This window comes from Nomia melanderi, chromosome 7, assembly GCF_051020985.1.
Source record: "Nomia melanderi isolate GNS246 chromosome 7, iyNomMela1, whole genome shotgun sequence".
Taxonomy (NCBI): domain Eukaryota; kingdom Metazoa; phylum Arthropoda; class Insecta; order Hymenoptera; family Halictidae; genus Nomia; species Nomia melanderi.
In genome coordinates, this window is record NC_135005.1 from 13013346 (window position 1) to 13026040 (window position 12695).

The following is a 12695-nucleotide window of genomic DNA, read 5'->3' on the forward strand; positions in this document are numbered from 1 at the left end:
ATCGCGGACGAAGCTGTTTTCACAACGTGAATACGCACAATAGCAGGCTACTAAGTTAATTTGATTTCGCTGCCTTCTTCGTTTGCTATAAAACGGTAAAAAAGCAATAAGTATATTATTACCATTTTTTTTAACGTTGACTTATCTTTATGTCGATCATCACACTTTGGATTAATGGCGACGAGTCGCATTACAAGAAATGCAAATAATATTTAATGTATAATGTACAATCTATAATTCTATAGTTGCACGATGAAAATTCATAAGTGACATTTTCAAATCATTTGACGCGTTCTTTCGTCGTGTCCAGGATGTAGGGCGTTATTCGTTAGAAATTGACCACCAGTTTATTATTGCTTTTTATTTGTTACTCGACATTCGAGACTGAGGTTTGAGGAGCAAGTGGCGTAACGAGACAGTAGACAGAAAGAGAAGTTAATTAACATATCAATCGGATAATTAGTTTCACCACAAAAAAAAACCCGAGGGAATGAATTTTTTCGTGAGCATTAACAACGGAGGCTAATTAATCCGTGGGGAGTTCCTCAAAATATATGTCCTGATTATATCATCGAGGCGTTAGTCCTGCGAGTGACGAGTCACGCAATCGTAGAAATAAAAAATTCTTCACATAATCGAGGTCAAAACTGTTTTCTCCTTCGCTCTTCCGTTATTCGCTAATTACGAATAATTATTCAAGAGTACGACAGAAAGACGCAAGAAGATTTCCTATTCGCAAAAATCAAACGAGGTAAGCATGACGCGATAAACATTTCAAGATTCCGCGTCGATCCGTAATTACTTTGATCTCGTTACCTCGTTCCGCGTGACCCCGCGGAGACTTCCGGAGTTCCCGAGTAGTTTCACCGTCGGTATTCCTGCTGCGACGGAAGTTGGCCCGGCGATTTCCTCTTATTGGAAAAATTAGAGGAATCTACTGGCACTTCGTCAACGGTAATTAAAGAGAACAGTGTAATGGATATTTCTGTTAATTGCCCCGTCGCCGACTCTCATACAAACGCACTGATACAATTCTATGACGAGATACTTATCCTTCGCGACGAAGTCGGTAGATCTTCCTCGATCCTCTCTCCCTCCTAATCTCGCCATCGTTTCGCGGCGAGTTTCTGCAAGGAATTCGGTTAAGAAAGAGAACGCATCAGGATCGTTTACGCATTTATTACAAGAAAAACGGAACGTCATTGGTCCGAAAATTAGGGGATGGGTCGTACGGAAGGGCGGTTCTCCCTTCGGTCGTTACAATAACCGTCTCTTCCTTTCATTTTCAAATTAGCGCGTATGCGTAGTGATGCGGCAAGATTGTTCGAAGCTTCCCTGGTCGTCCTGCATCCTCGGATCGAACGAACACGGCCGAAAAGTCGGGAGCACGGTGAAGCTTGGCTCCCGATCCCGCGGCAATTCGGGAATCGCCGGACTCCGGGAGGATTTCGACGAAAGCGCGGAACGGTGACTGCGGAGCATTCGAAATTAATTAGAATCGATGCGCGGGGATGCTCGATTCCGTGAAGCTTCCATCGGGCATCCGAGTTCGAGCGATACCCGGGTCCGGAGCTTAGCGGCGAATGATCGATCAAACGCATCGGTCATCTCGCAACACGCTCGAAACAACTCAACGCAACGGCGCGCGCGCGTGTTCGCTGGTCGCGTATGAATAAACTAGCTATATACACGTATACGGTATTTGGTTCGGGTCAGCTTCGGAATAATGCTTGAACAGAATCCAAAATTCACGAACGGCCGGCCATGTTTACGGCCGCCGCGGGCCTGGCTGGCTGGACACGCGACCGCGCGTTTCGAAATTTCGTCCCTTGCGATCGGTCGGGACGAAATTCGATTTACATCCCCTTCGCGCCGGCGTTCGCCGGCCAATTTTACGATCAAACGGTTCCCGCGGACGATCGCTTGCGTTTCCGTTCTGTGTTTTCCGCCTGCCCTTCGATACAGATTAAATTACTCCCTTGTACAACGGTTTCTACATGTAACTTCGATTTCCGTGCCGCTCGAACGTTGGAAAGAAACGAACGTGTTTTTGGGAATTGCACGGAAGTTAGAGAGCCGGTGTCCGCGTTCCCAGATACATCGTGGAATTAATTAAGCGGACGGCCAGCTTCGTTTCGGAAGGAAGTAAAAGCGCTGCGAGATACCGAATATTGTTTTCAGCCGACTGGAATCGAATTTTTGCAATTGGATTACTCTGGTTCGCTTGCTGGAACGCTCTCGGGGTGAAAAAGTTGCGGGAGCGGCCCCGTCCGCGATTGCAAATGGCCGACGGTTCCGATGACGCTCCGGGACCGCCGGAAACCACCGCGGAACCGGCGTTCCCGCCGTTTCGCCTAATCACGGAACACTTCCCGGCGTGATCCGTCGCCGATTAATTCATCTAACAAACTCGATCCTCGGTTACAATCTTATTTTAATAGTACACGTTACCTCTAGGACGCTATGCTAGAGCTATTCCCTTCTTTTAATTAATTAAGGCGAGCAGCGTGGTCGGTTGAACGTATCCTTTTTCCTGCGACGATCTCCGCTCGCGACGACCGGCGAGCAACGCTGAAAACCCTGGACATCTTAATTCGTTCCTGTTCCCCGCGACTTCTTCTCCCGCTCGGCGAAGATTAATTGCTCGACCGTACGCGCGGCGGCTATTCGTTTTAACCCTGCTCAAAGCTCTCGCGGTCCTCCGCGATATCCCGTTCGAGGAGTCTCTCATCTCTGCGATTGGCTTTTGTTTAAACACCGACAGTGGAAATTTCTTCTGATTTCTCTAACTTTAACGTTCGTAGAACTTCATCGTAATTAACGTACTTACATCGACTGACAGCGGACAAAATTTCGGGGGTTAATTAATCGTTTTCAAGCGTGAAAGTTACGGGTTTAACCCTAGAACTGCCAAGCGATGAAACTGACTGTAATTCATACAAACTATAACACTGCATTTATTCCAATTATATTTCAGTTCACGAAATGTACTTAATTGTTTCCCAGAAAATCACTCGTGTTTCCTCGATAATTCCCGTTGAAATACGAAGTGTGTCGTTTCGATCTGGTAGTTCCAGGGTCAAGCAAATTTCCTTCGCTTCGCGCGAGAGTTCCTCGGGTTTCGTTCGAATTTCAACGATTCTTGTGCTCGGCGGTAATTAGTGGTGATCGCTCGCGAAGATCGTCCTCCAGCCCAGACCCGTCGTTTTGAAATCGAGGTGCACGAAGTAGCCGGGGAGGATATCACTGAATGGAGCACGTCTTTCTGGTGTCGGACGTTCTGAGGGTGATCCTGGAGCCGGGCGCGTTGGTCTCGTGGCCGGCCGCGAGGGAACACGTTTTCGTCCTCATGATCATCAGGTCCGTTCTTATGCTGGGCCGACGCACGTTGGTCGCGACGACGCCGCAGGCGTCGCTCAGCCGACGCTTTATGCTCAGGGTGGCTTTGGGCCTCGGCTGCAAGCAAATCGTCGCTCTTTCAGACCCTTCAACCGAGACTGCCGCTCCAAATTGTCCGGGGAAACGCGCTAGACCACTTAACCCTGCTAACTGGCTTGCCAATGTTCAATCTGACCACTGGACCGCGGATCTTTATCAAAGGTTTCGTTGAATTCGCGGTGAAAATCATTCTTTGGAATTTCTTACACTTTCGAGTACGCGGGGCAACAACGATTGAATATGTTACGAATGTGTAGAACGGAATTGCAACAGATATTTGTATTGGTACTACAACAGGAGAAAGCAAAAATTGAAATTAATATTAGTGTTTGTTCTGAAATGATTATACAAATATTCAGAAGCTATGAAAAGAAGGGTTCTGACTTAAGAAAACGAATGAACAAGTAAAACATTGAATAACTAAGAAGAATATTATCTATTCCATGAAAATAGGCAAAGACCAGAAAATATCAGAAAATTGACAACCGAATTGATAGAGTCAATACATTACTACGAATAATTTCTATAATAATAATAATTCAATTTCTGTATTACTACGAATAAATCAAAGCTCCACGTTGAAGTTAAATTTCTCCGAATTAAAGTAGCTCTAATTTATAATTCCTGTGAGATATGAAGCTTCGCAAGGCAGTTCCCTCATTCGAGAATTGACTTTTGCAGCTGTTTCATTTTCAAACGTTGATTCATGAAAACGACCGAGTTTCCATTGTCGAACGGAATGCTTTCTGCCTAGTGCATCATCTGACAGCGTTAATGTCACGAACCTGCGAGGGCGGTAACATCGTGGGCGAGCCAAAGGTGACGGCGACCTTTCTGTGATGATTGGGTGCCATTTCCAAAGGTAAGCCCGCCACAACGAACAGTTGATAAAAAAGCTCCTCCACGTGGAAGTTCCCTTTCGCGGACACCTCGACGAAGATGCAGCAGTCGTCCTGGCTGTTGCAGTACTCCTCGGCTTCCTCGACGGTCACCGTCCTGCGGAAAACACGAACGGGCCGCGTGCCGGTAACTCGATTGCCTTTGTCAGCCGGTGGAACGGTGGACCGACATTTTCCCCGTTTGCGCCGCCTGAAACGCGGCTTTGACCAATTATGAATATGCGAACCGGCGGACTGAATCGCCCGACAGGAAAATCAACATTAGCGATGCGATACTTTTGTACGCGCGACGCTGACATTCTCCCACGACAAGTGTGCGAATGTGAAAGAATGATCAATTAAGTTTTGCCGTTCAAAGGGAATCTCCGTTACGAAATGTTTACGTTCGCTTCGATTGAAGGTACCTGTTTCAAACGTCAGCCCTTCGCGCTCGAAACTTTTTCGTTACAAATGTTCCACATTTTCTGACAAGATGTAGACGATATTTTCTGAGACCGAATCGACGATGTTTCAGAGTGACGCGGTATACGAAATTTAATAGAAAATATCGAATTGTATGATTTTACTCTTCAGTTCTCGAGCGCGAAGTTTGAATATTAGCTTTTTGTTGGGAATAAAATAGAAGGGTGCAGATGAAGTGGTCGTGTTTGACGCGGTCTGCATGGGAATCGTGTAAAAGTTTTAATTACGAATCACTTACAGATCACGCGTAATTAATGGCTATTCAACGTTCGCAGGGAACGGATGGTTCGCTCGTACCTCACGTCCTTATCACATTTATTCCCGGCGATGACCATGGGAACCTTCAAATTGAAGTGACTCTTGCTTCTGCTCTTTGTGGCGCTCTGGGTCGCGCTCACTTTAGTCTCCAGGATCGATTCTCGCAGCCTGATGGCCTCTTCGAAGGACTCCCGGCAGTCCAAACTGAATACCACCACGAACAGGTCTCCTGCATTAGAAACAATGGGGGAAATAAATTGCCTCGCGAGCGTGACATTTTTCTGGCTCGCTATTCGCGTTAATTGCCATTTAACACCGGAGTTACGGAACGCGTCGATTTGACGAATATTGATTGTAAACTCTACTCGGTAAACGTTTACGTTCGCTTTAATTGAAGCAATTATTCAAATATGTATTCTAATAGTATATTTTCAAATCTCCAATTTCTAAAATCTAGAACATTAATTTTTCTAAAATCAATAGAATAAACATTTTAATATTAGTATTTCGTTGTAAGCAGCGTGAAACTCGAAATTACCTCGGTAACCATTGAATAAGAGTATTCAACGCGCCGTATAAAGTCAACGATATTTTTGTTAACGAAACACTCCTGTCGGAACGTTTGAATTTTTATGCTTTACGTCGCGACGTGAAAAACGGCGGCGTTAGGTTTCACGCGGGCATCGTTTATCATTACACGGTTTTCGTTTGCATGCAAATTATTCAGAGTGTCTTGTTAAGACCTTCCGTTGCTCAACTTTTTACTCGGCAATTCGTTGACAAGCTGTGTCGCGCGGAAAAATACTCTTTCATAAATTCTACTGTCGACAATTCCCGGCGAGTTTCACGCATTCACGGCGAAGCTAACTGTTTACAGACCCGTGTAGTGAAACATAGGAGAAAAATTTGTCTCTCTTCATCTTCTGAACGATCCTTAATAAAATATATGAATATTCTGTCGCACAGTAACGGTCGTTGTAAACTTCCATTTGGACTATTTACCATCCACTCGAATAGTTCGATCGCAAAAGGTACCGTTCGCAATTTGCGCACTCCATTTTTAGCTGCGGCGATTTCACGCGAGCAGTTGTGTATTTGATAAAATCGATAAACACAACGGTAAGCCTGTGCTGCACGAGATTTATGAATATTTATCCAGATGCAGATATTTCTATCGGGATAAACGCGACACGTACAGACGCTCGCATGTACGCTGGTACGTTGTACCGTGGCCGTTCCGCGATCGAAGTTTTAACGAGTTTCCCGGCACGTAAAATCCTCGCTGAACAAAAGAACCGGCCAAGGAAACATCGATCGGCTCGTTCGCCGACGGGGAAGCTCGATCACCGAGTTTTTCATGTTCGCAGTACCATCTAAGCTCGCCGGAACTCGGGAAGAGGCGCCATACGGATCGCGCGCCGGCTGTGACATTGTCATTAAAATGATAAGAACCACCACCGTCAGACCTCGATCCACTTTTCAAACCACCGCCCATGTAACGACATCCTTCGTCATTTTTGCGGAACAACTCAGTACGGGAACAGATGCTATTTTTACACGCCGGAGTAATGCGCACGACATATTCAGTCGCATGTGTACAGGATTTTACACTTAGCCGTTTCACTTTGCTCGTAACATTTTTATAGTGCCTGAGAGATACGTTCGTATAAAATTAGTGCTATCCACGTTGTTAATCGATCACCTTTCTCATTAAATATAAACGATTCAAGATTTCTATGATTTAAATGAAAGTTTCGCTATCAGCGATATTGTTAAATCATCTCCTGATAATTTCACGTCTATAAGCTAACGGGGACAAGAAAAATACTCGAACGGAAGTTTGCGAATAACACCGTTTGGTAAGAAAGTTCGATATTTTGAGAACGTCCCGAGTGATCGACGGCACGTCGCGCTGACGCTGATTCACGAATAATGGGCGCTCCGGAATGGCGACCGCCCGCCATTTTGTCGGGTCCCAGCGCGCCGCGTCGCGTCGCCGAGAAGACGAATTGTTCTTCAGTTTTCTGTGCTCGATGACGCATTTGTCTCCGGAAACTTTGCCGCGACGTAAACACACCGTTTTGATGTTTAATGCGTTGAATGCAGGTCGATTTTGGAAAGCGGAATAGTAACGAGAAATATACTATTGTACTGTTCCATTGTTCCGCGTTATCATTCTTTGCGCGTTTACCTCGCAGTGTACGTTACTTCACTATAATACAGAAATGTTTCGGAATAATTATCGTTTCGTTGAATGGAATACGGTCATTCGATTCGAACGCAACCGTCGTGTTCGCGCAAATTCGCGTTCGGTAATTTACAGAAACCGGTCGCTTCCTCCTAGAATACATCTATCATCGATTCTGCTGTTCCCAGTTACAAACGGCGCACCCGGCGCGCCATAAAGATGCACGATGAAACTCTCGGACAAACAGCCACGGACATTATTAGATTCGTTCACAAATATCTGCCGGCGATCAGTTTCAAATTCATTTCAGCCGGCGATCATTTACAATCAGGAGCAAGCTAGCCGTGTACCTGAATCAATATTATCCCCAATTATTTGTCTGCTAGTGTACGAGCGGACCGCGCTGTTTATTTCGGCGGAAGACGTTCATCATCCGACGCCCGATAATCAGCAGTTAGAAACGGCGGTGTTGCGCGGCGAATAGAAAAGGGAGTTCGCTCCTTGCCCGTCACGTACTCTATCGATTACGGCCGGGATTTCCACTTGTTCGTTGGAACAAATGGTTTCTACACGTTCGGAACCAACGTAAACACTGGCCGTTCCGTAATAACGCGGAAACGTTGCTACGCGCTGGAAATATAGCGCGAGCAACGCTTGCACAATCCGATATGATAGCATTCAATCAGCGCTGCAGCTCGGCTCGCGATTCTCGTTAGTCAATAATACAATAATATAACACGAACTGCGGGGGAGTCGCATTTTCGACCGCGGAGCGACTCCGTGTCATCGGGTGCACCAGTCGATCAGCTTTTCCGCGATGATGATTAGCGATGGGCTCGATGTCGGCGTTCCTGACGAGTTGCTCGCGCCGTTCGATGTTTAAGCCTATTATACCGTAGGTGTCAAAGGACACCTTTTGAAATTTTAACTTAAGATTATTTCCCAAATTTAGTCCTATATTCTGGAAGATGATTAAACTGAGAAAATAATTTTAAGTTAAAATTTCAGAAGGTGCCTTTTGACACGTTCCTTCTGGCGATTCCTTGGATACACAGAATTCTGTATTATCGAGACTTTGAAACATAACGATCCAGTTAATCGAGATCCTACTGTACTCTTGATACCCATGTATCAGCGATACTATGATAGTTTGACGTTACGTATCGGTACGGCCTGATCAGTATCATCTTTCATCGCTAATGATGACGCCGCCGCTCTGTCAAAGCTAGAAGCGTGCGGCTAACGAGCGCGTTTTAACGAATTCTCGCCTCCGAAGTGAGACCTCCGCGCGAATTCGTCGCGAGGAATAATCGAGCGAACGCGATAACCAGCCCCAGTCGCATTGTTCACCGCCATTGTCCGTGCTCGCGTGTTCCGCCGGCCGGGCGCCGCGTTTTCCGTCGCTCGTGAGAGAACGAACTTGGATATCGCGTGTTGCCCGCCTATAGGTGACTCGCAACTGGTGTTTTCGATTTTACCTGTCGCTGGTGAATAATATTTTCATGTTTGCTGGACTCCCGGGACGATAAAGGCATATATGACATCGACGTATTCAGAACGATCTTCATTCAGTTCAGTTTTAATTAGATATCAATCAGTGACCGTTGATTGAAACGTTTCAATTTGAATACTGACGTTATAAAATCCTTTGTATTTCGTTTTAAACGTATGACACATAGTTCTATCGTTTATCGATCTTTCAGTATCACTGGCTCTGCCATCACGTATCGTCTTACTATCAAAGTTTCGTTTGTTCCGCTACTCGAACACTAGATAAAACGAAACTTTTGTAACTCAAAGATCTTTCAGCTTCCATCGTGATTCGACTTGTTATGGTTCGATCACATGTTTATCGCGTCTTCCGTCGTCGCATCGTTACAGTTCGCGCATAAGTATCCCATAAGTCTCGCTTCAGGAAGCCTGATGAACAGATCGGCCGTGTTCGACGGCTCAGGAGCAGTCAGCTCCTGCCGAAATCAATGTTAAGCCAATGTTACGAACCAATCTATCCGATACCGAACACGATGCAATTGGGTATCGAGGTCGGCCCTCGTGACGAACGCGGCCGCCCGAAAGTGATTGCGCCGATATAGAGCTCAATAGACCACCGGTTGCATCCCGGAGGAAATCGTTATCGCTTTGGAACGGTCGTTGGAAAGCTGTCGCGGTTTCCGCTCGCGCCCGTTGACAAGGCATGCGAACAGTGCCCGCCGAAATTCGGGGACAGGGGTTGAGACCGGTCGACAGCTATTCGAACTCGATCGACTACTCTCTTTTTCCTTGACACGCGTATCACGAAGTCTGCACACTGCGGATAAATAATTTGATAACGTGGATCGAATCTGCTTTATTCGGCAGGACTTAGATCGACGCTTCACGGTCGAAGTGCTTTTCACTTAGATCTAGAATTGATTGCAGCTTCGACGATTTACTCGTTGCATCTCGTAATCGTTAGGTAATGCATACGTAATGTTCACCATTTATGAATAGTTATTTACGAACAAATCTATTTTACGCTACAGAGATTGACATTCACCTTTAGTTTCGATGCACGCGTCGAAAGTTGTCCTCCCGTTCCCCTTTGACCGCGCGGAAACGCGTCGTCAAGAAAAGTATTTATATATTCCCGCTCTTTGGGAGCAACTTTTTATTATCAGCTATTGATTGCTTCCTTTAAAACATTTATTGCAAAAGACTTCACCGCGCGGATACCTCTTCATCCGCTACACGCTCCACGGGCTCCTGTTTACCTCCTTTTCCGAGTTCGCCCCGATGAACGGGCGAAGTGAAGTTCAACAACAACTTCTTACCGGCGCGGTTTGTTCATCACGGGAAAACAAACGTGCGGTAAACACCGCGGCCGCAAAAAGGAACGGCACGGGAACGGAGACGGCATTCCGCGGTTCGCTCCGCTATCGAAAACCCGTCCGTCGTCAACAGTTTTTTCCCCGCCGAATATTCGCGCGACAAATAACGGGAACGAAGACGCGGCCCGAGCGGACTGGAAATTAAACGGCGCGGAATGTAATTCATTTTAGAAATGAACGGGAAGCAAGGCGGAGGGCGGCGGGCGGGAGCGCAGTCGGCTCGAAAGAAATTCGTTTAACGAAACGCCACGCTCTCAACTTAATTAAACCGAGATCTCATCGCGATTCATTACAACAAAAGACGATTAATTATGTTCAATTGTCCCGGGTCGGCGCTGGAGGACGATCGACTTCAGATACAGGCTAAAATAATTAGTCGCGTGGGCCGGGGGATGATTTCGTCGGAGATTCTGCTACCGCCGCGTAGCGATCAGTCGTAATAGTTAATTGAAGGTATTATTTTCGACGTTAGAATCAACGTAGGAAATATGTACGTGAAAGGCGTTGATTTCATTCGTGAATAATTTAATTTAACAACCTTGGTATACTGAACAACGCGTCTGTTTTCGTTGCAATTAATTTATCGTAATTTCACTCGGATGGACGCCATTAGCAACTCCGTGTTAAAAGGAAGGTTGAAAAGCTCTCTTGTCTCTTCATTGAATATTAAGTGTCTTATATATTCTTTATTACACAATTATAAATGGATCCTGTTTCCGTCTAGGACCTGACATCCCGACAGGCGGAGGGATCCTCCTCCTGATTCTCCTCCGGGGTGTCCGTATATATATTTCGCTCCGTGGTCGCAGAGCGTCGCTGCGGCCGCCATTGTTTCGCCCGTGAAATATATGTCAGCCATTATACGACGAAGTCTCGGTGTGTCCCGGAATCGAAAGGATTTCCCTTTTCTCGCGTCGGACGACGTCTGGGTGCTCATTGTCTCGGAATTCGGGTCGCCGTCCGCTTGTTCGCGACCAGTCTCGCGTCTCGCACGATCAACTCCTTCCGACGTGCTGCTACCACCGACGCGACGATCTGTTCTTCGATTCTACGAATTCGTTGGCTCGGGTTTATTTTATTTCTTATTCTACGACGATAAATCTGCCACCTTCTGGTACGAATCTTCAGGGAATTCTTGATCTTTCCTTAATGAATAAGTTCTCTCTGCGTTTTCATTTGGCTTTGTTTCATTCCAGGTGTAGGTGTACGTAACTTCTTTAACGATTTTTATATGTTCAGAGGGTTCTATAGTTAATGAATTTAAATTATGCACTGTGCCGGCGTTACCTTTATGCATTCAGTTAAAAATAATACCGAGTTGAGTATAATAATTTACCACAGTCAAGATTAACGATAACTGCATCGTTCAACCTTGCGCTTTACAGATCTCTGCTTTCTTATCGTTAGTCCTTTACACTGCAAGTACCTGCTCACAATAACGTCATGTTACTATTTCTGCTGTTAATGAACATGAGAAACATTGAGCAACTTGTAGAAAAATCACAGGGTCGTAGAATGACCCACTTTTAAATATCTATAAACTATTGACCCTTCGTACTGGAAAGATTTTCACTGGTAATACTCAAAATCTGTTCAATAAACACAGACGATGTTTCTAGAATCTACTTCTACGATAATCACATGTAAATTGAGAAACAAAGTTTAATATTAAATATCAGACTTCATAATTTCGCTTTAATAAATCAAGCGACTTGCACCTTTCGAGTCCAAGGGATTAACACGTCGACGTAAATGCCTCCTATAACCGTCCAATGCTCGTGAACAGCTACAAACGACTGTAATCACCCTATATTCTTAGTGTTACAAGTAAAAAACATATAATAATTTTACTTCGAAGGCATAAAATCTTCATCGAACTCCCAGAGAATCTAACCAACAAAACAAGAATTGCTTTCTTGCCCATCACCAACTTCAAAGTGAAAAAATGCGGTGAAAACGAATAAAATGTAAATTATATACTTCTAAATAAAAGAAACTATAACTGCATACTGCCAAATTGACTATTATCATCATTCTGTATTAAAAAATATAAGTTCTGCTAAAGACCAGTCGTTTGTCGCGGTAGAAGTATACGTGGAGTGTCGGTAGGAATAGTGTTAAGGAATAACTGATCGGTAATTCGTTCATTCGAAGTCGGAAGGATGTTCTCGCGACATATCGGTACGAGAAAATAGTCCGCAGGAATTCGTAATCCCATTCTTCCGTTGCAATCCCGCGCGGTTAGATCCCCGGCGGGGCGCGCCGGTGTGCTGACATGCTCCGTTAACAGCCCCGTTTATCCGTTATCGGTCCACAAAGTTTCAAATCGCGGCCCCGGAGAGCCGACTTTAATAACGGCTTCACGTGCGGCGTAATCTTGATGCAAGGGGCTCCGGCCAACTTAATAACCGGCCACCGCCATTCTTTCTCTCTCCCGCAACCTCTCTATTTTGCATAGCTGGCTCCGCGTTCATGCGTCGCTCCGCAAATATTCGAGGCCGGGATGGCTCGCGAGGCACGTGCAGCCCGCTCGAGATCAAATTTTTCACGGGATAAACCACGGTCCGGCACAAAGCGTTCTTT

At 45.6% G+C, this 12695-nt stretch overlaps 1 protein-coding gene across 2 annotated transcripts in view; it reads right to left on the reverse strand.

Annotated features, from left to right (window-relative positions):
* Positions 1 to 1164: 1164 nt before the first annotated feature.
* Positions 1165 to 12695, reverse strand: part of LOC116430459 (dexamethasone-induced Ras-related protein 1) — a 73105-nt gene continuing 61574 nt past the window's right edge. For both annotated transcript variants that reach the window (XM_031984633.2, XM_031984634.2), the window contains exons 4-6: positions 5097 to 5286; positions 4224 to 4434; positions 1165 to 3456 (exon numbers count right to left, since the gene is read on the reverse strand). In XM_031984633.2, the coding sequence (XP_031840493.2) occupies positions 3244 to 3456; positions 4224 to 4434; positions 5097 to 5286 (614 nt within the window). In that variant the 3' untranslated portion in view covers positions 1165 to 3243. The remainder of the gene's footprint in view (positions 3457 to 4223; positions 4435 to 5096; positions 5287 to 12695) is intronic.